This window comes from Strix aluco, chromosome 23 (assembly GCF_031877795.1).
Source record: "Strix aluco isolate bStrAlu1 chromosome 23, bStrAlu1.hap1, whole genome shotgun sequence".
In the NCBI taxonomy this organism is placed as follows: domain Eukaryota; kingdom Metazoa; phylum Chordata; class Aves; order Strigiformes; family Strigidae; genus Strix; species Strix aluco.
This window is the reverse complement of record NC_133953.1, coordinates 4868193-4894900: the sequence shown is the minus strand read 5'-3', so window position 1 is coordinate 4894900 and position 26708 is coordinate 4868193. Positions and strand designations below refer to the sequence as shown.

The following is a 26708-nucleotide window of genomic DNA, read 5'->3' as shown; positions in this document are numbered from 1 at the left end:
CGGGCGCGGGGCCGCGCCGAGGCCGGTGTCGGGGAGGGAGGGGAGCGGCCGCGGGCCCCCAGCGCCCGGTACCTGCCGCCGGCCCCGCCGCCTCATGACGGGCACAAGCGCCGCCAATCGGCAGCGCCCGCGCCCTCGCCCCACCCTGCGGGCGGGTGGGTGACGACCAATCGGAGGCGCCGGAGGGGGCAGGGGGCGGAGCGCGGCGGCGGGCGGCCAATGGCGAGCGGCGGGGCGGGGCGAGGCGGCGGGGGCCGGCGGGCCGGGGCCGGGGCCGGGGCCAGGGCGGCGGCGGCGGCGGGGGCGGCCGCCATGTGGCCATGCGGCGGGCGGCGGCAGCGGCGCTTCGGGGGCGTCGCGCTCCTCGTCTTCGTGCTGTGGCTGCTGCTGCGCAGGTGAGAGCCGGGACGGCCCCGCCGCGCCGCGGGGGTGGCGGGGGTCGCGCCCCGGTGGCGGGGCATCCCCCGGGGCGGCAGGCGGGCTCCCCCCGCTCCCCAGGGCGGTCGGGCCGGGGCAGGGCGGGCTCGCAGGGCTGCGGGCGCTCTCCCGAGCGCAGGCCTGCCGCCGTGACCGGGGTTTGGTGTGGAGAGCAGCTGCGCCTGAATGGAACCCGGGGGCTGCTGGTACCGGGAAAACGGCGATTCACTTTGTGCTATCCTCTCGCTGCCTGGAAAATTAATTTACGGCGAGCCAGGCTCGATAAAATCGAAATATCTTTTCTTATCGGAACGCAGAGGGAAAGCCGGCGCAGCGCTCCCCATCAGTCACTGGCGGAGAGCTTTCCTCCAGCAGGACGGGAGCGTGGGAAGGACCGGAGAGAGTAAAGCTGCCTCCACGTAGAAATGATTTAAAAGCTTGAAATAAACGTTCCATGTAATTTACACAACTTCTCATCTATCATAAAAAGTACGGATATGGAAAGGCCGATTGCCAGCGCCATAAATCAGAGTCTCTGTTAGGCGAGTGCTCGCCCTGGTGAGGCTCTACATCACCGCATCCCGGTGCCCATCGATCGCTCCGTCTCATCTCACCCATCCCTGAGCTGGCTCTGACGTGCTCGCACCGGAGCTGCTTCCCTCTCGCTCCAGCCCATTCCAGGACTGGCTCTTCCCTGCCCATGTCCCCACGCCGACCGAGCAGGGGGGTACCCGGAGAGCCGGGCTGCAGCACGCCGTGGGGTCCAGCTCCCCTTTCGCAACAGCCTTGACTTTCTTCTCCTGGTCCCGTTTGTACTCTCAGGGCCAACAGCCGTTCCTCTGTAGCCCACCTGGAGTAACCAAAAGTTATTCAAGGTTCTAACTTAAATCTGTGTGGTTTAGATCCCGTTTTGGGGGCGATGCTCTTTCCTGGACTCGTGTTGTAGCCAGTCTGCAGAGTAGCTTCTCTGTGCCAAGTGACAGAAGCTCTTCGGTCCCTGACAGCAAAGTGCTGAGGTAATATTCAAGCAAGGGAAGATGTTCTTTGTTACCACTCTCATCCTTTTTATACCTTCGATGTTTTATAATGGGTTCTTAAATTCATAGTGGGAAGTTACCTGATCCTCAGAGCTATAGAAAAGCCTTGATAAATCTTTGCATAATTAGAAGCAAAATTCTTTTAGAGCTGGTCTTGGGTTTGTGCCACATGCATTTTTAGCAGAGGCTTATTGCAAGCCGATACCTGATAAAAGCACAGAAGGCTGTCTCCTGTAAGAGTGTATCTATAAACCACCCTATCCGTCGGTAGCCGGTGTTTCTCCCCGTGGCCCGGGTCACCCGAGAATAAACGGCACCACAGATCGCAGCGGTCGTTATCCAGCCGTGGTCAGGGTGCACCTGGGGCTTGTCTGACCGACACAGCACCTCGGTTGCCGCAAGACAGCGAGCCGTGAGTGAAGGTAACTCAGAGCTTTCACTTTTCCCTGGGCAGAGGAAGCCCAGAATAAACAGCAAAGCTCTCTGAGGCAGGTCTAAGCAGAGCTCAGGGATTAACTGTAAAGTCCCTCGTCCTCTGAAGCGCGTCCTTTAGTATTGGCAAAACAACCTAATGGTCTCCATGCTTCTTCCCTTGTTTTGACTTTCTTTTCTGTTGGCTTTTTCTCCCAGCTGGTCCGGGGATGTGGTAGACCAACACCAAATCTAAATCTTGTATCTCATGCGGAGAGGACTTCAGCTAGGCTTTTGTTTTACAGGCACAAATGCCTTAGTGTAGCTGTCTGGTTTAGCAGTTAACTGCGACTTTCCTATTCCGCGTGGAGTGTTTTGCACTTCAACTTAACGTCTTATAAAGGCAGGTTGTTTCATTAAGGACTGACTTGTCCAACCTAATTTTGATGCTTCTGTTTCAGGGCAACTTGGTAATGTAATGCTATTTTTTTTTTTTTTCAAATTCCTGAAGCAGGGAGGAAATGGATACAGAGGGACAAAGTAGGCCAGTAACCTTTAGCAAAGACAAAAAAGGATTCTTTGCAATCTGTGCTGTCATTGTAGAAGTGAAAAAAATATACTGGGAGCTATACATTGCTCTCAAGAGATAGCACAGAGTGGTGGACTTTGAGCTGTGGAAATCGAGGGTAACGGGCTGAAGTTCTGCTGAGTCACAGAAGTTTTTTTCAGAAGTTGCTTGAACAGATCGTAGTGAGAGATGTGGGTTTCAGGATATCTAGCATAATGTGTTGAAAATATTGGGAGCCTGGGAGATTCCTACCAGTCCTTGGTGAGAAAAAACACTGGAGCCAGGGAGTTTTAAGGCAGGAAGCTTGATGGAAACGTGCCAACTAAGTTATGCCCAGGATTAAGAAGATAAGCTTAAGTGATTTGTTTATTTTTATCTGGCTATGTACAGCCTTCATTCTGGCACCAGTGGCAGTTAGGCAGTACTGTTGTGTGCAGGGGTGATTTAGAGCCTTACCTAGCTCAGAAACAAATTGGAAATTTAGGTATTTTCCAACCTAATCTTTACAAATTAAGAGTTTTGTGTCTCCAGACTCCTTTGAGCTTTCCGCCTCTGGCTTGCCACCAAGCAACAGAAGTAGGTATAGCTGCAGTTTCAGGATCTGATTTGCAGAAGTTGCAGTCTGTGTGAGATGCAGTTCTAGCAGAAGAGAGGGGCAGGGAGCCATAGGATATCCTCTGCGTGGATTGAGAACCACCTTTCCTGCTGGTAAAAATCACAGTAATTGTTTGGGAGCAATGCTGCTGTTTCCCAGCCTCACGTCATCACTCTCTGCCTGTACCTACTTTCTTGCGTAGATGGGCATTTTTTTATCCTGTTCCTATTCAGGCAGTCACCCTTTAAATATGGCAGTTAGGTATTTCGTGCTTATTTCTCCTACTTTGAGCTGCGCTCAAAAAATCATAAAAGCTCTGCTATTCCTGCACCACGTTCTGAACGGGATATGTTAAAATCCCCATGCTCAGCACTATTTTTTTGGAAAGGGTTTGACAATAAATGCGTGTGAGTGCTCTCTGACTGAAGGCAGTGAATATCTAATCTAGACTTCCTTTTCCAGGTATTACCCATGCCTGCTGCCGATTGTTTCAGAGTCCTGTGAGAATGATGTGCTACACAGGTACCCGCTGTGCTTGTCAGCCAGCCCGTGCAGTATCCTGGAAGCCTTAGATTTAGTTCCTTTGTAGTCTCCTTGTCTTGTGTCGGAGGCCAGGTAATCGCTTCAGGCTCCTGGTTAGCAATCCCCATAAGCTGTGAGTTCTGAGAAGTCCTCCCCCTCTGCTAATACCCGCTCTACACGTAGTGTAGAAAACAGCCGGAGGCTCAGGTATTTCCCTCTTCTCTGAATGTGACATTTCTCTCAAATGCGTGGGTCACACTTGCTTTCTCGAGACGGGAATCCATCCCTTGCATCTGGCTGTGATAACGTCTCAGAGGAACAAGCTGCTATTGTCTAACTCCTTTGTGTATTCAGAGTTGTGGAGCTGGGAGGGTCTGACGGAGGCAGTGTAACTGCCTTGGATCTGGACTAGTTGGTAACGTGTGTTCTTGGTTCAGCCAAAATGAACTGGGGAGTCACGTAAGGCAGTAGGAAGTAGTTTCCTACATGCAGGAACCGACCCGAGTGGAGCTGTGATAGAGTACTCAAGCTGGTAAGTGCTGTGGAACCTGGTATCCCCTTTGCTCTGGTTCTTTTGACAAATAACATCTGAAGGAGTTAGTACAAGCAGTGATCCAGGCAGAGGTAAGTTTGTGACTTAGTCTTTCCTGAGTGATGAATATAATCCAGGGAGTTTCATTAAATTTAGGAGAAGATTCTCTGTTCACAGCGAGCAGATGAGGGTTCTTTATTTTTTCCATGGCTTGAGTTGGAAGGTTTCAGAGACCACAAGACATCCAGGGCAGCAATACTGAAACGTAGCCGCTGCTGGAGCGAGGATCTGGAAATCAGCCAGCGTATGTCATCCTACTGCAAAACAGGCAGATCCTGCATTTCATAAGTTACGAAAGCGCCGAAAGCGTTTGCTAGGATTGAGTGAAAACTTGCCCATCTTGTATTTTCAGCAAGTTAGTTTGATGATCTCTGCCTGAGTAGTGCTACATCTCAGTTGTGGAGTATGGCAGAGTGGCTCGGGGCATTCGGGATGGAAGCTGCTAGTGAAATGAGTATTAAATACACATCTTGGGCAGATCTTCCATCTGTTTTACAGTCTTCTGAAAAATCTATATGCTCTATATGACAGTGGTTTGCTTAAGAAGTAGGAAGGTCAGAGCACGTCCTGCCAGGTAGGGTGAAGTGAGCAGCCTCTCTTAGGGGGTCACATTTCTTTATGGTAAGCACAGATTTCTTTACCAGAGATGGGATGCTCATATGTCTCTCTGTTTCCCCTCTAGGTTTAACTGGAGTGAGCTGATCCCTCTGCGGTTATGGGGGAGGACCCTAGGCTTGCAGACAGAAAACTCGCAGTTCCTGCTGGAAGGCATGCCTTTCCGCATCTTTGGGGGTTCGATGCACTATTTCCGAGTCCCCAGGGAGTACTGGGAAGACCGCATGCTTAAGATGAAAGCATGTGGCTTAAACACCCTCACGACGTAAGTGTCCCCACTCCCTCGGCTCTGTCACACGTTCCTTGTAGCCTCTCCCCTCTTCCACAGAAGTTGGTAGGACTTTGTTGTTAGTTCCAGTGGGCCATAACAATGTCTGCCTGTACTTGTTATGAGAAAAGAGACAGAAAAGGGTAGATTCAGGTTTTCTTTAACCATCACATGCTGCTGTATCCTCAAATACCGACTGGGACAGATGTCTGTCAGATGTCCTGGGAAAGTGCCTTCGTAATGCTGACCCAGTGAGGAAGGGTGTGGTGCTGAAACAGTCCTTCAGCACGGCTGTGATTTAGAAATTGCTCTGGTTTGGAGAATGAAATCTATACCTAGAGAGCGACCACGTGTGATGGTCTTGTGGAACTCAGATATTGCAGAGTACAGGAGAGAGTGCCACGAAGTAAGGACTTGTCAGAAAAATGAAAGAAAGCCACAAATAACATGCAAATAGACAGTTGTAATCTGTACATGCAGTAATCTCTGCATCTGTTACTGACTAACAAAGGGAGTGCAGAGGCTTTTTTCTGTGCTTCACAAACGCAGTGCCCTTTTCAGCCCTTGACCTCCACTGCCCTAACTCTGCATTTCAGGTACGTGCCGTGGAACCTCCATGAGCAAGAAAGAGGGAAGTTTGACTTCAGTCAAAACCTGGATCTAGAGTATGTGGTACAGACAGCTCTATTATTCAATACTTCTGTTTTGAGGGGAGGGTGTGCGTGTCGGTTCTGGATGAAGATGTAATTTCCAGCTTCTGAAGTGAAGCCTGTGCCTTGACCAGGCAGTGGAGACTCTCGTTCCTTCCCCTGCTTTCTGGAGTCCTGGGGACTTACAGATTTAATACTAGTTGCTAGATCCAGTCTAGTTGCTTCATCCAGCAATCCTCTTCTGGTTTTGGTACTGAAATTTCATGGTGATTGGTGTGCATGGTGTAGGGATTCTGTAGTCAGACAATAATTACGCTGTCTGGATCTCTAGGGCCTTCCTTTTGCTGGCAGCTAAAAATGGACTGTGGGTGATTCTGCGTCCTGGACCTTACATCTGCTCCGAATGGGACCTCGGTGGCCTGCCCAGGTCAGTGTGTAAATAGTGCAGTTGAGGCAAGCGTTTGAGACCGTGGAAATAAAACAGAGCAAACCCCCTGATCATACAGTTGAGCCTCCTTCAAAGATTTAGAATGTCTGGCTGTTAGATGGGAATATTTATTTTCTGTCTCCCCAAAGCGGGTGAATACTTGTTGTGTTACTGAGCTCTCCTCAGCAGTACAGATAGTAAGCCCGCAACCAGGATTTTTTTTGAGTGGTTATTCTTCAAAATAATAATTGTGTTGTGGCATAATGGTTACAGCAAGAAAATTGAATTGGGGAAACCCAGTTTTCTCAGTGTAATACGAACAGTAGTATTTGCAGCTTGATGTAAAAATTTGCTTCATCTCAGGTCCATTTTAGAAGCCCTGCTAGAACATATGTATTATAGGGCTGGCAGTGATAAAGACCCATCACTTTTCTGGCCTGTGGGTAAGAGGCCTTGAGAGCCCAGTTGAACACACCAGCATTGAGACTTGCCTGGTTACTAGATCCCAGTGGAACCAGTGCCAGGTTACACACTGCTTGTTGCCCTTACCTTCACAGAGCGTAAACCTCAGTGGAGACACTTGACAAAATTTGGGGATTATTTCTTTTAATCTTTTAATTTTCCAGCACGCCTTTGGCATCAGAGGGTTCAGGTGCAGCACTGTGAAGGTGTGACAGGGACTTGCTCACGAGAGCGTGGCTACTTGTGACCAGAGGCAGTAGCTCGCTCTACATCAGATTATGAGAAGTTATTGTCAGTTGTTGCCACATCGCCCACCTATTTTTTTTTTATTAGATAAAAGATTCTGATAAAGAGCAACAGTACTATTCTCATTTTACAGATAAAGAGGCGATGATTTTGTAAGTCCACCGAGCTGCATATAGCATACAGGAGTTGAGTCTTTCAGACCTCTGGAATCACTATTAGTTAACACCTCCTTTTGCAGAGACAAGGAAGGTACAAGCTCACTCTGCTTAAATTGTTATAGCACTACGTTGTTCTGCTCTTAAACAAATTGCTCTTTTCTGTGTTAACCCCAAACCATCAAACTGTGTCTTGTAAATCAGCAGTAGAAACCATGGGAACAATTACCAGAAACTTTGTTTTGAGCGATGATTGGGGTTTTATGAGGGAGCACTTGGTTGTAGAGTGCCCTTGGGGATGCAGGGAATTCCAGAGTAACCTTTAGAGTGGTAAGTTTAGCCCTTGAAATCTGATTGGGAGAGTTAATGAAATGAGCTTAGGCCCCAAACACAGAACAAAAAGAAGGGGAACAGCTTGGCAGTTGCAGCCTGGGCTCATTTGCAGGTGTGTGGTAGACACCCTCACACGGTGTCCTGCACCGGCTCGCCATGTCCGTACCCGCACTGAAAGATCAGTGATTCCTGCCCAGCTGTGACTCGGTGCCGGTGGGTGGTGGTGCCTCTGGCAGCTTTGACTGGACAGGAGACTCAGATTCTGTTTGCTGCTTTTCTCATAGTTGGCTACTGCAAGATCCAGAGATGCAACTGAGGACAACGTACAAGGGCTTCACAGAAGCTGTGGATGCCTATTTTGATCACCTAATGCCTGTTGTCGTCCCTCTGCAGGCAAGTACAATCCCTCACTCTCTCTGTCCACACGTGGGGACTGTCTGCACTGTGAGCTGTGTGTAACAGCAGCAGGTCGAGGCAGTAACAAACCTACCAGCTTCGCTTTAGGAACCAGTATGGACTGAAGTTGTCTGTGTCAGCTCTCCAGATCTGTCCGTTTGGTTATGCATAGACTTTGGGAGGAAGAGAGGGTGGAGCTGAGTCCGTCTGAGACTTGTGCATCTTTCCTGCAAGGCAGTGCCCCTGTGATATCATTCTCTCTGGTTAGAAATCATGGTGAACAACTTCTCCTTTTTGTTCCCAACAGTACAAGAAAGGAGGTCCCATCATTGCAGTGCAAGTGGAGAATGAATATGGTTCCTACGCCAAAGACCCAAACTACATGTCCTATGTTAAAATGGTAATGTTGGCACGTTTACTTGTTTCTGTGGTGAATCTTTCTCGTAAGCCACCTTCCTTATAGTATTTTCTTTCTTCTGAATAACTTTTGAGCATAGCTTCAGAAACCCTTGAAAACATCAGTGCACAATCTAGCTGCATTTCCCTTGATGTTTCCTCCTGGAGTGGAAGAGATGGCATATGACCCTCTCAACACTGATAAGCCCATGTTCTTCCAGAGAAGAGGGTGATAGGGAAGTGGGGAAGTATCTGTAAAACATAGCTGGCCTTGAAGAAGCTCTCTCCTGCTGGTCCTGTTTTGCTTCTCTTAGATGACGTTAGAGAAGGGTTTCTCTTAGTCCTTGTTGACTTTCCTGGGAGGAAGCTTTATGTGAACAAGCCGCCAGCCCTCTCCTAAACCTGTGTAATCTGGAGCTTGGCATCAGGCAAGTTAACTTGCCTAATGCCTCCCTTATTCTTGTCAAACAGAGACTAGACTCTGCCCTGGCTCCTGCCTCTGCACTGAATGGTAATGAGTTGGCCAGTGCCCAGAGAGGCCAGGGTATCCTGGTGGATCTAACGTGCATCTGACCTGTTCGTTTGCCCCCAGTACAATTGCAAGGCAGACAGTTTACAGGATCTGCAGTGTGTCTTACAAGGGTCGTTGTTTAATTTCTTCTCACTGAATGCTTAAAAGTGCTGCTGCGCTTGAGAGCGGTCACCCATCCGGTGGTGTGTACGTGCTATAAAGTGTATGTTCCCTGCTTTTCTGCTACAGCATTATCAGATCCTTTGGAAACTCTTAGGATACCCCAGCTTCACCCTGAGGTTAGCTCAGGCTCAGGTTGTCCCACTGCTCAAGGTATAGAGAAACTCTTCAACCAAATAAATTGTGTGGCAGGAGTCCTAATCTGCTTAGAGCGGTGCCTGCTCCTGCACTAACTCCATCTCGTGGAGTGATTTAACACGGCTTAGAAGGTTAAATATGAAGTGTACACATGAACAAGTTAGAGAGTTAATTGCCAGTGTGAACGGGTAATGTCAGAATTGTTTTATCTACGTAGTTTCCCTCCCTGTGTCCCACCAGTGACGAGCATATAAGCAAACAGCTTTTGGAGCCCTAAACGAATGGGGCACAGAGACTCTGTTGTGTCTGAACAGCGTGTCGACTCTGTGCTTGCTTCTCCATATCTCAGTGATGAAAGAGCTTGTGATGTTTTACGGACTTGTCAGAACAGATTTCTTTGCCAGGCCGGTTGGTGTATTTTTGCAGTGCTGTTTAGTCATATTCAGGTACTGTGTGCAGCTCACATCTGAGGAAATATATTATAGTGGTTAAAGATGAAAATGTGGGAAAGCAGGATTTGCAGGGCTTCCTTTTTTTGGTTGGAGTGGGATCTAATGTGAGGTGGAGCTCCTAGTCTTTGTTCTGGTTTGGGCCTTGAGCTTTGAATGTGGCAAGTTGATTAATTCGATCTGCCTCTGGCTTGTGTGATAATGTTGCAATTCTTCCTGGAATTAATATACCCATTAAAAACCCCACAACTCATACAAAACCAGAAATCCCCGTCCTTATCTCCCTCTTTTGGGTGCAGTGCCTTTGCCTTCCAAAACGTGAAGGCCGTGAAGGGGTGTATTGGCACCTCCCTCCCCACACAGGGCATGAGCTGGGATTAGCTGAGCACACACCTGTGTCTGCCTCAGACGCTGTTTCTATTCCTGGTTTCTCTGCTGCACCCTGAAATCCTGTAATGCATTTCAATGTGTGGCAGCTCTCTGCCGTTTCTCCATTTTGCACTTATATTCAAAAGGAGGGAAGAAACTTAGTGTTAATGCAGTGCTCGAAGAATTATCTTAATAAAATTCGTTAGAAATTCCAGTTCCCCCAGTAGCTGAATTTTGTCAAGATTCCAGCCTCTGTTCAGGTATCGATTTAGTGATGATGGGTTCATAAATTAACCAGGTTGTCTTAACTCTGGGCTTGTCTTTAAACTCTGTGTTGTGACGCTTCTCTCATGGGGACTGTGTGTAATGCTCAGATCTGCTCTTTGTTCACGGGGTGTGTGGGCCTGTGCGATACACAGAGGTTTCTTTAAACACACAGCAGACACTAACCAGTTGGTGCACGACACAGGTGACTCCTGTGTGAGCTGGTGTGTCGTTATCACCATTTTAGAGTTAATAATTTATAACTAAGAGACGGAAGGTTTGTTTTCAAAGCTCCTTGAAGCTGAAGGAGTGACTTCCAATGCAGGCAGTGAAAAGAGGGGTTAATCTGCAACTAGGATTTCCTAATCTCTCCTTCAAACATTAGCTGCTGTTGTGTAAAAAAACAACTGTTAAGAGAACAATCCTAATGGGAAGAACCTTGTGTGTGCATATGCATTTAAAAAACCTTAGCGTGCTATTTTGTACAGTGCTGTGATACTAAAGAACCAGTAAATTCATCCAGACTTGACTGTTCAAGAGCATGGGTACCTGAGCTGTCCTGCGGTGGCATTCACGGGCAAACCAGCTATTTTTTCCTTTCAGCTTCCATTGTGAGACAGTCAGGAAGGGTGAGCTGCTTTTCTTTCTCTTCTTCCACCTGAAGCCCTCTTTTGATGGAAAGCAGTGGAGCTATTTATTAAACTGATCTCAGAAGAGGAAGATAAAATCCTGAAGTTTCATGCATCAGTGAGAAACCGATCCAGCTTTCTCAAATAAAATAAGATTTTTCAGTTGTCTTTAAGCTGGAAAAAGTAGGCAGGGAAGCTTCAGGAGGAATGGGAGATGTCACAGGAATAATATTTCTTACCAAGCCACTACCAGTTTCAAGCTCTCCCCAGAGGAGGTGATAATGTACTTTAGTGCTTTAATATCCTGACAAATACTAAACTGGGGCTGTTAACACAATGGCTTTTCCTCTCTTTAATTTAGGCCCTGTTAAACAGAGGGATTGTAGAACTGTTAATGACCTCCGACAACAAGAACGGGCTGTCGTTTGGCTTGGTGGAAGGAGGTATGTGTCTGTAGGCGAGCGAGGTAAGATGCTCTTTGTCTGGGGCAGCTGGTGAAACGTAGCCTTTGAAGGAGAGCAGTACGCTTTGTTCGCCACGCTGCACCCGTTATCTGTGTTCTGGTTTTGGGAAGGATGGTTGGTATACACGCAGAACAAACCCAGTCCCTTCCCAAAAAGGTTTAGAGTGGGTTTTTTGACATAAGGTGTAACACGGTGACAGCAGGATAGCTCCGTGGGGAGGCAGTCCCTCTGCTTTCAAGGATGTTAAGTGTGTGCAGACTAAATACCTTGCTGCCTTCTGTCTGCTATTGGGCATCTACTTCCCAATGAGGTTAGTCAAGAGATGGCAGCACCTAGCATTTCTTGATGGTTTCTTCCACCAGATTAAAAGGCTGAAAATACTACTTCTTATTGCTTCATTAGAGTAGATATTAAACAAGTACCTCAGCAATTACCAATAGTAATAACTTATTCCTAAGATACCTGCTTTCCAATTAAAAAGATAAGAAAAAAAAAGTCCATCAAAACCTTGAAATTTAATATTCTGTAAATTTAGCAGTAGTTTGCAGGGCAGCCCTGTCTTCTCAGCGAGCTTGCTCTGGGGTGTACAGCCTGTGGTAGGGAGGTAAAGGAGGGTATCAGATGTGCATAATGCAAAAGGATGTCCATTTTCCCTTTCCCTTGTAAAAAGTGTAATTCTATTCAGTGTTCAAAAATGCTGCTTAGCACCCCTCCTGCTTTTCACTGTGAGGAAATGGAGGTACAGCTGTTTGAGTTTCACTGTGCCCTAAATCTGACTGGTTGGGGCATAGCGTGATACTGATTTTCAGCTTTCCAGATCCAGTTCAGCTGAGATTTACTACGTATTTGGCCTCTGATCTCTCCTGTGTTCCTGCCAGTTGTCTGCCTGAGTAGTAATTGCTTCCCTGAATGAAGTGTTTGCCGGGTGCAGTCTTTGAGTGCTCCTGTCATCGCTCAGTTGTAAATACTGTTAATTTTCTAATCTCAGGGATGGAGATGATTGAAGGGAAAAGACTTTTCCCTCCTTTTGTTTTTATATGACAGTATGAGAGGGACAAATTCAGTAACTCCGTGGGCCTTCACCAGTACGGTGGTCTTCTCAGCTGTATTTTTTTGGTGTGCAGCCTTTTCCAGCCTTGACCACACAGAGTCACTCTCTCCCTGCCAGCAACCCGACGTGCAGAGGGGCTGCTGTGGAAACGCCTGTCTAGCCCTCACCATCTTTGGAGGGAGGGAATGTCTCCTGCCTCAGAGCTTGTTCTTTGCAGTTGTCTTTTCCAGCATGTCTCATGCTGAGAGCTCTTTGATACCAATTTGCCTTTTAGATGTCATAACAATCTGCTCATTAGAGTCAACATGTCAAGTAATCAGATGCGTGGAATAACTAGGGCTCAAAGCGGTATAGCGGCAAGGTGGTTAATGAAAGCCCTAAAAGAGAGAGAACAAAATCCACTGTAGAAATGTGTAAGAAAACAGAGAGAAGACCCCATACTGGAGTTGAAAACGAATGCAGTGATTCTGTGGTTTTCTTTATTCTGTTCATCAGCAGATTTCTTTCCAAGAAGCATTTGTAGGTTGCCGTTCCTGCCGGGAGCAGTCAGTCTGATCTCTCAGTACCTGTGCAGCTTCTGCAATCCTCCTCCCTTCACGGGCACGCTCGGGGGCCACAATCCCAAACTGGGTGGCTCTAATCTGACCTGGTACAGCCCTTCTGGGAGCTGATAGGTGACAAAATAAAAACTCTGCTTTCCCTCCAGGCCATGGCTGAAGCACCATGGCGGAAAGCTGTGTGTATGTGAAAACTACCTACTGTGGAAAGGATGAATAAGGCTCTGGGGACTGGTTCTCTGCACCTTTACACCATTTTCAATGGTGTGCTGTTAATCTGCATGAAGAGCAGAATTGGGCACGTTCGCCTTCAGGATTGCCAACCAATGTATTACATCAATGCTAAATCCACGTTTTATTTTGTTTTCCCACCACGTTTGCCTGTGCCAGATTCTTCACCTCAGCCCACTACGTAGGTCAGCCTATTAAAATCGAGGTATAAATAGTGAGGAGTGAGGTTTTGCTTCTGTAAATATTCTGTTTGAAGAGCTCTGACACAACTGGGGCTGGATTTGATACCGTCTCTCTTGTAAGAAGTCAAGTTTTAATACACAATTGTATCATTGCTCCTGCATTTTTAAAGTTTCTTGGGAGAAAGATCATCAGCGTGACCGAGGGCTAGAAAAGTATGAAAATGGTTCAAAAATGTACCAGGGGCTGGGACACTGATGCCAGATTAGTGTCTTCTAATGCATCAGGACCTGCAGATGGGTCTTCCCACGCCAGTGCTTGAAGATCGTGCAGCGACTTTCGCTCTACATGCAGCACACACAGACTAGTTGCTGGTTCCCCCGTGCTGCACAGGGCAGAAGCACAGATAAGTCTTCCAATTACAATTTCTATCTGGTTCACTTGTACTGTGGTTTCTCTCGCCCACCTCCACAGACATGACAAGCTGCAAGATATTGCCTGGGTAGCGATTCCTGCAGCTAAAGCCTGGGAGATCAGTGTGGCATCTAGATATGACTTTCTAATAATAAGTTTGCCTTTATGTGGTGCCTTTTATCTGAGGATCTCCAAGTGCTTTACAGCCTCTAATTAAAGCTTGTGACACCCCATGAGCTGCTCTGATGCTCTTTCTAGTATCTCTGAACGTTAGAGCTAAAAAGGTGGCCTGCAAGTATTCCTCTCTGTGCTGTGGTCCCATTAGATTCTGCATACTAAGTGCAGACTTTGATGGGAAATTCCCGAGGAGGTTGTATTGGTGGTTCAGAAGATGCTCCGGTTCCCCCTGACTTGTGCTGGGCTGATGCCCAAGGAGATGGTTCCCTAGGCCTTTTGTATGTGAGTCAATTAATAAAAGCTTTTTCTTTTCCCAACAGCACTGGCCACTGTTAACTTCCAGAAACTGGAACCTGGGCTACTGAAATACCTGGACACAGTACAGGTAAGATGCAGAAAAACTTTGTTCACCTAGATTTTTCCAGGACAGCATTAGAAATGAAGTGCTCGTAGTCTGTTTTGGTTTGGGGCTTTTTTGGAACAAATGCTTGGGCTTCCTTCTCATTAGGCCAAATCCTTCTGGAATCAGTGAAAATACTTAGGATGATTTCTCTGGAAAGTGAAGGAGATTTTAAGTAGGCTGTTATCCAGTGCCTTCTTAAAGGCCTTCAGCTGTGCCTTGTGGCCTGTGTTTAGCTGTTAGGGATAGATTTCTTCACACTTTTCAGTGTTGATACCCAGTAGCATCTCACTTTGCAACTGTCAGACCTCTGTCTTGAAGTTCAGTCGTCTCTTTCCCAAACTCTTTTACCCTGGTGCTGTGGATGCCGTCAAGAGCATGATTGAAAAACTGTAGCCTTCAAGTGCCTTCCCCCAGTTCTTGCCGGGAACACTGTGATGGGTGTTTCAGTCATCTCCAGCACCTCATACAGAGTGTAGATATGTGAAGTTGTATTAACGGCATGCTGTGCAGAAGTGAGTATTGGCTCCATTAGGCATTTGGCCCTATTTCGGCAAAGATCTGCAGCAGAACTGATCAGAGGAACACTTTGATTTCAGATATGATTCCACAGTAACTTCACAAAACTCCTTCCACACAGTGCAGTCCCAGGCTCTTCCTGCCCTCTCCGCAGCCCAGCCTACCTGGCATTTAACAGCGCTCACTGTGGAAAAACATTTGACTTCAGGGTGTCGCTTGCGTGTCTTTAACAGCGTCCTGTGCTGTCAGAGATGGGAATCAGGGGTAGGGAATTGCCTCATGAACGTTTGATGCTAAAAGCATCTTGACTGTGTGATGAGGAAGTAGCGAGGGAATAACAAGTTTTGGTTTTTGGTGATAGGCTCTCTCTCTGTTTGCATTCTCTGTCCTCTTCTTCCTCTTGTTGCTCTGCTTGCTCCAAATACCAGCCTGGAAGGATGTGAACAACTGACCTGTGCCCCAGGCCGTGATCGATCCTCTTCTGATCCTTTCCTTTGGCTTTTGCTTGTACTGTGAAAAGAAACCTTGCTGCTGGCATGCTGAACGTTGAATCCTACAGCTTTAATTTGTTTTCTTTTCCTGCACAGGCAAAAGGGGCTCTGCTGCATTGTGCTTTTGCCTTCTTTAGGCCTTACAAAATTCCCCAAACCCTGCAAACGAACAGAAGGAGGCACCTTCCCCACCAACTGAATACCCAAATGTAACGTGGCCCAATAAAAGCAGCTCCTCCTTTGCCACACTCACTGATTACAAGATAAGAAGCCTGTCATTCATATTTGTAAGGATTATGCAGCTATGTTATCTTTTCCTTGTTACAATCTCTTATTTCAGAGGGTGATAAAACTCCCTCTTTGACTAGTTTACTGCGGATGGATTGATGAAAAACATATTTCCAAGAGCTGGTCTGAACCTGGAACAATTAGATTATTACAGCACCTGCAGTTGTTTTCTCTTAATGAAACACGAGTTTCTTTAATGCCACTTACCGTGGCCATTTCATGTGGCATCAGATAAAGCCCCTCTCAAATAAAGGACAAAATTGCCTTGACTTGAAATAAATACCGTGAGGACGGAGTGCCAGCCAGGCTGAGCACATGTTGTCCTGTCCGGTGTGATGGGGCCGGGTGGAATTCTGCAGGAGCAAAGGGAGCTGGCAAGCAGCAACAAATGGGAAGCAATTGCTCTGTGTGCAGAGTCGTTTTAATGAAGACCTAATTCCTGCAAAGGCTAATTCCTTCCTGCCAACACCATATGCGGCATTAAAAAGGCATTAAGCCGCTAAGGTCTGCTGTTCCTACCTTGGCAAGCTCTGGCTGCGGTGCACCTGCAAACTCTCAGCTGGCAGTGGTGTAGCTGATAAGCAGACATTTATAAATCTGTATTTCTAGCAGAAGCTAAACAGTGACAGTTGGTTTGTCTTTCTGCAACAGCTCTACCGAACAACAGTATCCAGAACTGTTTGGTATCACCTGATTGTGTGCTGTGGTTTTTGCTTTGTGCCTAGCAGAGGACTTCTCTGCTGCTTTGCTTGCCTGTTCTGGGCATCACTGGCCCACAGCATCTTGTTCTTTACTTGTCCAGGGCTCCTTAGCTGCTTTTTTTTTTTATGCCAATAGGAGAAGAACACCCTCTTTCAAACCACATTGCCAAGCTGCGTTTGAACAATGCTTCCCTAGAAAATAGGGATGAGTGCAAGACTGCCCTGTCTCCATTTTAACCCTTTGGTTTTGTTTTGATACAGAGAGGTCAGCCAAAGATGGTGATGGAGTATTGGACCGGGTGGTTTGATAACTGGGGAGGCCCTCACTATGTCTTTGATGCAGACGGTGAGCACCATAGACTGTTCTTGTAGATAGGGGGGTTTATTGCTCAGCAAACAGTCGTGGAGAAATTACATACTGCTTTCTCAAATTTTCTGTCCTGCTGTAACCTTTGTTTTGTGTGAGTCTTTGTAAATGAATAATCTCTCAGTGAGTGGGTCACATTGCCGTGCCTTGGATTTTCTTTAGTAGTGTTAGTAAACAGCAGCTCTTTTTAAAAAAAAAAAAAAAAAATTATCTTTTTATTTCTCGGAGACGAACTCTGTGGGGTGTGCAGAGCGCCAAACCCCTTAAGTTATTAGTGTCAATGTGTCCTAAGGCCTTGTGCTACCCTAGGTTGATTTTAAAAAATGCAGCCCGGTGATTTAAATCATCTGTTTCGTCTCCTGAGCTAATCTAAATCCTGTGAAGACTTTATTTGCATTTTGTAGAACTGTCACAAGTTTTGTGAAACCTCCATCATAACGGCATTACTTGTCTAGTGCGTAAACACTCCTCATTAAGAGAGGATTATTTTACCTTTTGTGGGAATATGATGAATTTAAGCCTCTTGCAAGTATAGCACCTTCTGAAAAGTATCAGGTTTTTTCCAGTTTAAAAGCTCGTTAGGATGGAAGATTAGTACTGAAAAAAACCCCACCCAACAACCCCAGAACCTCCAGGGCATCTAAAGTACAGTGAAAACAGAGCTATGTAAGACTTTTAATGACTTTCTCATCCTCCTGCAATTGTCTTTGTAATTGGGTCATTAGTGTGTTGAGTTTAGGAGTCTGACTGAGTAGTCCTTACAGCTCCTCTGCTTAAAAGCAAAATTCCTCCTCAAGTGCATGAGCTTTACCCTTTTTCAGCTATAGGAGAGGTATGTATGAATGTATGGATATGTCCCGATACGTCAGCAGATGTGCTGCCCTTACTGAGGGCAAAACACAAATCACAGCACGAATCACTGTAACTACCCAGGTGTGACTGACAAGGAGCAGAATGTTTGCATCTGCTTGAGTTACTGGAAGAGCATTAGCCTTGCTTCTTGGTCTGTGACCTTCCTGGCACTGCCCTTCCTTTACAGAAATGGTGAATACTGTAGCAAGCATCCTCAAATTAGGAGCATCCATCAATCTCTACATGTTTCACGGAGGCACCAACTTCGGCTTCATGAACGGTGCTTTGGAGGCCGACGAATACAAGTCAGATGTCACCAGTTACGGTGAGTTTTCTTTCACTGCCCTGAAGATGGTGATCCAGGATACAGTTCTGGTGTTTAATTTTACCAAGTCAAATTGTACCGCAAAGCTCTTTTCATCCCAGCAGCCCTTTGTTAAAATAGTTAATTGTTGACTTTATCTCGTGTGAAGTTCTGAATACGTGCAAATTAGATCTCTCGAAGTATGTTGCTCCTCAGTGAGTGGCTCTTCTCCAAATTAAGCAACTCTGTGCTTGTCTAGCTACATTCACACAGATAAAAATGTACAGGTTTCCATAATATAGACAGTGCCAAGAAAACTGTGTCTTGGGCTTTTACTACTTTGACGACAGTGTACATGAAGGCTGTCCCAGAGCTGCTGTATGTTTTTTGAAACATATGTGCTTCTTTTTCAGATTACGACGCTGTGCTGACAGAGGCTGGAGACTATACATCCAAATTTTTCAAGCTCCGACAACTCTTCAGCATGATCATTGGTAATTATAAATGCAAGAACCAAAACACTGTTCTACCTACAGTGTTAAAGCAGAGACTTGTTTAAACTGGCCCTTCTGCTGGAGCCCTGTGGCTCTGGTTGGTTGACTGGGTGCTTTTTCCAGAAAGTGGGAGGGAGGACCAAAGGAGGCCTGGAGGGGCCTTAAATCTGTGCTGGCTTTTTGCATCTGAAGTAGCTGTTTCATCTTTCTTTTTTGCATCACAGGCCAGCCTCTTCCTCTCCCTCCCATGATTGAAAGCAAGGCATCATATGGTGCAATCCTGTTGCATCAATATATCTCTCTCTGGGATGTGTTACCATCTCTTTTACAGGTAGTACTACCAATTTTAATGCTGCTGGGTACTAAAAGACATCACCTCTTAGGTGGAAAAGGCAATGAGTGTGCTGGTTGTTACCCCATGAGGGTAAGGTTGGGGAATGTTTTGTCAAGGATATGCGAAGGAGGCAAATCTTTGTCTCACCTTTTCTGCTGCTACTTCTGTTCTCGGAATTCCAGTGTTGCAAGGCCTTGGCTCCATTTTCTGGTACCTTGTCCTTACTGCTGTAGCTTTCATAGAGGCATAAGGTGATTCAGGTTGGAACACTCTGGAGGCTTACAGGGTAAATGTAACCTGTGGCAGAGCAGAACACCTGTCTTAAATTAATTGCCTCTGTGTGGCCTGTCAATGCCAAGAGGCTACTTCTGCCGTTAAATTTGTTTCTCCTTTGCAGCCCATTAAGTCAGAGTTTCCTATTAACATGGAGAATCTGCATCTAAATGATAGCAGCGGGCAGTCCTATGGATATGTGCTCTACGAGACTGTTATATTTGGTGGTGGACATCTGCATTCAAGGGACCATGTCCGTGACCGAGCACAGGTGAGGAGCAGAGGGTGACTGACTGCAGTCAGATGTAAATGCTTTGGTCTTGGCAGCTAGGCAGGAAGTGGGTCAGCCGTGAAGGAAAATGTGAATTTTTAGATTAGAATTGTGATTTGCTCTTTTCGAGTCTCAGCTAAGCCCCAACCACCCCTTATCATTTGTAAATCAGCTTGAGGTTCCAGCCTGCTAAAATTTATGATACTTCAGAATATTGAATGTTCTGAGAAATGTGATTCTTTTTTCCCCACCTAGACTGAATCAGTGACACAGTTACGGATGCTGAGTTCTGGATTCAAGTAGAGACCATTTCCTCCCCAAAACCAACTCCAGTAAGCTATGCAACACGTGATTATAGTACAGTTGATGAGAAGTTGCTCTCCTCTTTTGTGCTCTGTTCTGCAGGTGTTTGTAAACACCATGTATGTTGGTGAGCTGGACTACAACAGCGTGGAGCTCTCCCTTCCTGAAGGACAGGTAACTAATTGGAGGTTGTTCACAGCAATGGTATGTGGATAACAGAACTGAGACTGCTAAAGAGACAGCGCTCTCAGGAAGGCACCTCCCACCTAATCTGTTTAACTAGCTGCCACGGTAGCCTGACACAGGGAACGGTTGTTACACCCTAATTAGACACTATTTTATTAGTGAAATACAGTGTGATTTCACTGCCAAGTTACTGTTTGCCATTGAGAATGGTTTTTGAATACTTTTCCATGGAGAAAATACAAGTCATCGTAGTCCTTGCGGTGCACAATTTGCCAGCCTTCCTGCCACACCCACAACTGTAGACATGGAGTACCCGATTTGTGCAGATTAAGTCCGTGTAGGCTTCATCTTCCTTAGCACAAAGCAGGTTTTAAGGGGGTTTGGGGGATTTTGCATCTTTTGGGTCTCAGATGAAAGGCGGGGGAATGTCTCTCTTTAGCTCTGAGAGCGGTCTTACCCTGGCAGAAGTTGGCAGTGAGAGTAGTAGATTGATTGAAGGCGTGTCAGCAGAGCTGTGCGTGGCTCCTAGGAGTAGGTGAGTGGGTGGATATACTAGCTGTTCTTATGACTTTGTGGGAGAGCTGTATGAAATAAGCCTGTACTATGTCAAACTCCATTTCTGGCTCTGTGGGTGATATCAAAACGGTACTTAAAACTTCAACAGAAAAAAAAAAATAAAGAAGGAAAACTTTTATGAAAAAGCTGAGAGTTCCTCAGTAGCGTAAGTGTTTGCATAAGGTACGGCGACACTGTTCTGTCACATGATCCAGAACGGATAAATCGCAATTGCCAAAGGTATTGGTGCCACCTCCCCTCTCAAACACCTCTGCTGACCTCTGTTAACCAAGCACTAGGGCTGATACAGCACATGCTGCGCACTGGTCCAGCTGATGCTCTTCTTTTTTTTTTGTTTTTTACAGGGATTCAGGCAGCTAAGACTCTTGGTAGAGAACCGCGGGCGTGTCAATTATGGGCTGGCACTGAATGAACAGAGGAAAGGTAAGTGAAGTTCTTTGCTCTCCAACTGTCCTAGATAGTTCTCGGAGTTTAAAACACTGTAGAACTGTCTTTCTTGTGTGCTTTACACAGAACCAAACTGAAGACCCAGTACAGCTACCGTAGTGCTAGCCAAAACTACCATCTGGGAGTCGGTGGGAGATGGTGTGACGGAGGGAACTTGTTAAAAAACACAGTTCATCAGCCCCTCTCTGGAGCGATCGTAGATGAAAAGCAGTGGCTGCTTGATGGCTTGCATCGAGGCTCCTTATTTTATAGGGGACAGCTACACCCAAGTGAATCACTAAGTGAATCTTATTCTGCTCTACATTTGCTAGGTGATGTTAGGGTACCTTTTCTCTTGCTCTGTGAGCATGTTACTTCACAGGAAGAGAAGGAAAATACCTTTTTTAATCCGTGTTTTCCCCCGGGGGTTTGATTTTTGGAGGATCACAGCATTTAAAAATTCACACAGTATCAGGAGGAATGAATTGCATCCTGTTGAGCAGAATTTACTAAAATGTTCGAGTCTTATCACACACAATTGTGGAGCTGGAAGAGGTCAAAACCCCAGGATTCTATTTTAGTGGGGAACTGTATGCAAAAACTATACAAAATAGACTAATGGAGTTAGCACGTGACTGTACTAATTTTAGTTTACTGCAGAAGAGGTGCATAAAGCCTCTGTTCTGCTTAGGCAGTCTCAACTGCAGTCCTGTAATTAGGAGGCTGGATTAGGACCCAGGCTTTGCCTGCTACATGGAGAATAACTTTATCTAACAAGAGAGTGCTAAAGGGAAAATTACTTATTAAGGTGTCTTAAGATCCTTGGATGAAAAGCACTGGATCAGCACTGGACATTAGTGCTTGCCCGTGTTATATTTTGCTGTGCCTATTAGAGAAGTAACTGATTTACTGCTTTAAAAAAAAATCTATACATGGACAGCTAACTAAAAGACAACAATAACAACAAAACCCCATCTGCTGCGTGTGCCAACAATGTTTTCTGCTTGGAGGGTGTTTAACGGCTTGGTGAGTTGAAGCAAAGGAGAGATTGGAGAGGCCAAAGTATAGTAATGTTCCCCACTCAATCTGGCTGAGCAATGGGACCATATGGACTCTAATTCCATTGCAGAATGTGGCTGCTTTCCATCTCCTGCTGTTCCTCGCACTCAAATAGGAAAATCTATCAGCTTTAGCTGTTTTTCAACTCTTCATTACCCCCATTGCTCTTGCAGGCTTAATTGGTGACGTCTTCCTGAATAAAACCCCCTTGAGGAACTTCAAGATTTACAGTTTGGAGATGAAACCTGGCTTCATGAAAAGGTTTGTGGGATTTAGAAATGTTTTCTTCCTCGTTTGAAACCAACTGTTTACCATCAGTACAAAATCTTAATAGGTAGCAGTTAAATGTATCAGAAAGGCAACACAAGGTAAAAGCAGGTAAGTGGGTTTTTGCACTGATAAATTCCTTACTGATATCTTTGCCTGAAATAGTGCAGAAAATGGTGCTGCCTTATCCATACCATTATTTAGGTGTGAAATGTATTCCCACTGTGGAGGATTTAAAGACTTCCTTCCTCACAGCCTGCGCAGCAGGGTTAGATCGGGTAGGTAAAAGCACGGCTTACCCAAAGGGGTGGGTCCCAGCACACCCACATGTGGGAGAAGTTTGTGTCTTTCTTGAAATTAGCAATATGGCTGATATATTTAGTAATTCAAACTCGCAAGGGACAGATTAATTCTAGGAAGCTACTAATAGTACATTAACAAGTCCAGATGGCTTCCTCTCTTTTAAGTTATTTTGCTTTAATTCAAGAAAGACTGAAAAAGAAATTTAGCAGGGGTAAGTTAAGGAGCCTCTGTTAGTAGATACAGAAAACCTCAGCAAACGTTTAAGGCAACAGATGCCCTCTGGACTCTTGCCACAATCCAGAGAGACTGTTTTCAGTTATGTTGTTAATACCAGAAAGTAACACATCTGCATCCCCCAAGATATCACAGCTCCCTCAGCTTGTGTAGGAAGGAGGGAGGGGCCGTATTAAACTGAAATGGCTTTTAAAAGGCAAAAAAGTCTACATTTTGAAATTTCTAAGGACGCTCTTAGGTGCTGGGGGGAGCTACCTGAAGGATTCTTATTGCTGGGGTAACTTGCCTAACCTTGGCCTGCAGGGTTTGAGAAGAGTGTTTTCAGTGAGGAACATTAAAGGAAGCACACTGCCATGCCCAAAGAAAAGCCAGATTAGTCAGCACTGCAGTAGGGTACTGGCAGGTGACCGGTAGCAATGAAACACCATCAGCTCACAGTCGCTGCGCAGGAGGATGGAGTGCGTGGTGTTGTGAAAGGAACTGTCGTGGGCTTTCAGTTGAGTAATTCGGTAGCAGTCGAGCTGCACTGGATCAATAACTTCCCTGAATCCAAGTGCAGTTTGTAAGGGCTGGGAGAAACATGTTCTGACAGAAGCTCAAGGCTTCCGTGGGACTTTTACACTCGTATTTTCTCTTCTGTTTGGCCCCTAATTGTTTCCACGGGTAAGAAATAATGCCAGATTGCCCCCAATTACTGCAGACTTGCAAGGATGGGTTTGCATTCCTCGGCAGGAATGTCTGTGTTGAATCCTACCAATTCTGCAGGTTTTCCTTTAGCCTGTGCGAGCCACATGCATTTAAAGCTGGCACCGTGGCCCTGTCGTATCTGAAGGAGGACCAGCACTTCAGCAGCCCACATAAAGCAGAGGTTTTTTACATTGCTGTAAAGTACTAGAGATGGTGATAGCCCCATATATCCTTTTCTTGTACCAGAAATTGGCCTATCAGTGATGTGGCAAGCATAGGATAATGAAGACTGAGACATGTACCACCAGTACACTCATCTTAAGTGACGGGGAGAGATCAGCTAGGTGCTTGCCTTGAGTGTTTACAGGAGATAAACACTTCGTCCCTTTGCAGCGTGAAGAATATTACCTTTAGGCCCTACCACTAGAAAGCAGCTGCTTGACATTTCAGGCATGCAAGGAAATAGCAACTTTGTTGTAACAACATCCACCTGCCATGGTAAGCAGCGATTTGAAATGATCCTGAGACCAGTGTTGTGTCTCTCAGTGCTGCCTGGTGCTTCCCTGCTCCGTTTGGTCCTTCTCTTACAGCTTGCGACATACTGCTGGGTGGAGCGCAGTCCCAGATTACTTTGTCGGTCCAGCTTTTTTTCGTGGAAGGCTGTGGATAGAGCATCAGCCACAGGACACTTTCTTGAAGCTACAGGCGAGTCCTATTTTTCTTTCCCCCTTATTTTTTCTCGAGCAAGATTTTTTAAGAAGCTGGTTAGAAAGACACTCGTGTAATAGCTCTGACTGAGCTCTGTCTTGTAGTCTGGAGTTTTGCAGTCTTCCTCTGATCTCAGAGAAAGAGAATTACTTTGAGGGTGTAGAAGTCTTCTCAAGCTGGCCGGTAATTCTGTTCAGTCTGTAGTGATCCTGATGAGAAAACATGTGCAGTACTGACCCTGCAGAGCTGCTAATGAACGGTTAAGTCTTTTTCACTGACATAAAAATGCTATTTCTTTTCTAGTTGCAGAGGAGTAAAGGGCACCAAAAAAAAAAAAAAGCAAAGGCACTAGTTTTATCCCTGCCTCCTCAATGTGATATGGAAAGAGTCGCTTCTTTGTGGCCATGGCGTGAGAGTTAGTGTTCACATCTTCCTTCTGTGGAAGATTGCTGCTCTTGCATAGAACTTAAGATGTGATATGAAGTATTGTTCAATTTTCTCCTCCAATTTCGCTCCCTTAGAGCCACGGTTCATGCCAATCATTATTGTACTCACTTTTCCATTTATGCTTTGTTGTAAGTTACGCTAGTCAGTACCAATACAGTACTTCTGTCACCTGGGAAATAGGTGAGGGGAGATACTCTGTGCTTGGGAAGAAATAAAGATATGCCTGTTCAAAAGGATGAAGTTTCCTGTACAAGCATGAATCATGAATTGCACGTTTTTGAAAGCTTTATCCTTTTAATTAGTACGTTAAGGATAACTCCTGTTCAACAGGGCTTACTTAAATGTCAGTGGTGTCAGGCACAGGAAAAGCAAGCAGAAAACCTGCAGAAAGTGGCCTGAAAGAACGCAAGTGTGAAAGTAGACTTAGTTTCCTGTGGGGATGCTAACTGGGCAATACAGCTGCATCAGTAATTCTGTGTGCTGGCTTGATTCTAGGGCTGGGAAAAAGGAGTTGTGTTTGTCAACGGTCAGAACCTGGGCCGCTACTGGAAAATTGGACCTCAGGAAACACTCTACCTTCCTGGCCCCTGGTTATGGAAAGGGAGCAACGAGGTGAGAGGCTTTGGTGGGATTTCTCTTTGCTTGTTGGTATTATTAAGGATCCTGCTCTGAGTCATGTCCCAAAGAGCTAGACACATACAGTAGATTAATTACCTACCTCTGGCTGAAAACCAGCGCAGTAGAGAGGAAGGAGACTGTTATCTCCTAAGATCTGTGAAAATTGGGGAAGGTGCTGCTCTAAAGCTGACTGTGGCTCTGACAGCCATTAAGACACGAACGAGGATGGCAGCTAAACTTCAAAGCACTGCATCAAGTTCAAAATCAAGACAAACCTGATTTGATGCTGGTTCACTTTCTGCATCATGTGGTGCTGAAGAAGAATCACAGTTACTGTTCAGACTCATATTGATTGATCTCTTTAAATGATGCTTCCTTCCCCTGCTGTGATCGCATGCCTTTTCCTCCTAAAAATGTTTAAAGTAACTCAGCCTTTGTATGAAGGAACTTTATAGATCCCTCTCCTCTGCAGATTGTCATTTTTGAAGAACGCACTGCAGGACGGATAATACAGTCTGTTGACATACCTTATTTAGGAAGAACCCAGTACGTGGACTGATGAGACCTTCTTTCCCATGTTTGGTTCATCTTGAATACTCCTGGTTGCATGTCTGGGACACGATGGCCCAGGCACTTGGGCATCTTAATTTCTACTAGACCCAGGTAAAGGATTTGCTCTTTGGCAGTAAGTTCAGAAGAGAGGATGGGCCCCGAAGGAACCAGAGTCCATTGTTTCCTAGATGGATGTGGACGCTCATCTCCCTGCACTACGGAGGACTCACAGCTCGGGTGGCTGCGCATGATGTTATGGACCGTCTGGTGAATGTGGGGGAGTAAAAAGGTGCTGGAGGCAGGGGAGAGAGAGAGACAGACAGAGAAAGAACTGAAGCCATCTGAACTGAAAGCTGAGCTCAGCTCTCCAGTGACTTTAAAAATGTGTTATTACTGGCCACCTCGTTTTTATAATTAGATAGAGGGAAAATAGTCGGTGAACATGTGAGTAACCAGGTGTGGAAAACCATTTTGTGGTGCTTCCAGGCAGAATTTAACAACTCGCTCTGCAAAGAGGCCATTACTTGTTGGAAGCCAGGGTGGTTGTCAAGTGACATTAATTCGAGCTTTTTTTCCACTAAATTTTACTATGGAGGTTGTCTCTCTCTCAAAAAGGAGAAAAAAAAAAAAAAAGTTCTAAAAAGTGAAATGTGTTTTGTCCTCTATCAGATATATCAGCATGTTTCAAGCCAGGCAGGAATGAGAACTTCCAAGGAGGAGGTGCAGGAGGAGAAAAGGACAAGTTAGTCTTCCAGTCATCCCTCCACCCCTGCTCTCGCTGAAGCACCTAAAGGTTAAATTCCCCCTTGTAAAATGAGCAGGGATCACATTTGGGTTGGGACAGAAGTAAAGGGGTTGCACACACAGTTGCAAATGGGAGAGCACATCCATAACTTTTACTTAAACCTGCTGTAAATTCTTGGGATCTTGGGTCCCGTTTTCTTTTTGTCCCTCAAAACAGAAACACAGGATTTAGGAAAACATGACTTTTTTTTTTTTTAAACTCACCAGCTCCGCAGTCACTGAGGAGCTGCCATCTCTTTAGGGAGAGGAAGAGATCAAATTCAAGCTGCGCATCTGTTCAGAATCCCCGAGAAGTCGCTCAGCCCCTGCTTTCTGTTCCAGTAACCAGACGGTTCAGGCTATGAGAGAAACACCAAACATGCGCACTGTCTCTGATAATGGAGTTGCGGGGTATTCTGGCTCTTAGAAACCATAATTTTATTTAACAAATTTAAATACAGTTTGTTTAAAACTGAGAACAGACAGTGCAGCTGTAATACCCTCCATCCTGGCCAGAGCTGGTCTTACTGACCATGCGTCTCTCTGCTCCCAGGGACCACG

At 45.9% G+C, this 26708-nt stretch overlaps 1 protein-coding gene across 4 annotated transcripts; it reads left to right on the top strand.

Moving 5' to 3' along the window:
* Positions 1-267: 267 nt before the first annotated feature.
* Positions 268-26013, top strand: LOC141933869 (beta-galactosidase-1-like protein 2). 4 transcript variants are annotated; one of them, XM_074848961.1, is made up of 20 exons: positions 298-395; positions 3491-3550; positions 4825-5022; positions 5622-5690; positions 6007-6102; positions 7583-7691; positions 8002-8094; positions 10992-11073; positions 14025-14089; positions 16365-16449; positions 17510-17647; positions 18040-18120; positions 18345-18451; positions 18852-18998; positions 19404-19475; positions 20408-20486; positions 21722-21809; positions 23630-23744; positions 24690-24806; positions 25285-26013. In XM_074848961.1, the coding sequence occupies exons 1-20, from the start codon at positions 313-315 to the stop codon at positions 25369-25371; spliced, it is 1971 nt and encodes a 656-aa protein (XP_074705062.1). In that variant the 5' UTR covers positions 298-312; the 3' UTR covers positions 25372-26013. The 4 variants fall into 4 exon arrangements, with proteins under 4 accessions (XP_074705063.1, XP_074705062.1, XP_074705064.1 ...); XM_074848962.1 differs by lacking the exon at positions 3491-3550 and having other exon boundaries at positions 268-395; XM_074848963.1 differs by lacking the exon at positions 23630-23744.
* Positions 26014-26708: the final 695 nt, after the last annotated feature.

Coding starts and splice junctions, on each gene's coding strand:
- LOC141933869 (XM_074848961.1), top strand. CDS start 313: ATGTGGCCATGCGGCGGGCGGCGGCAGCGGCGCTTCGGGGGCGTCGCG. Junction 8,095..10,991: donor ACATGTCCTATGTTAAAATG/GTAATGTTGGCA, acceptor TCTTTAATTTAG/GCCCTGTTAAACAGAGGGAT. Junction 24,807..25,284: donor TATGGAAAGGGAGCAACGAG/GTGAGAGGCTTT, acceptor TCTCCTCTGCAG/ATTGTCATTTTTGAAGAACG.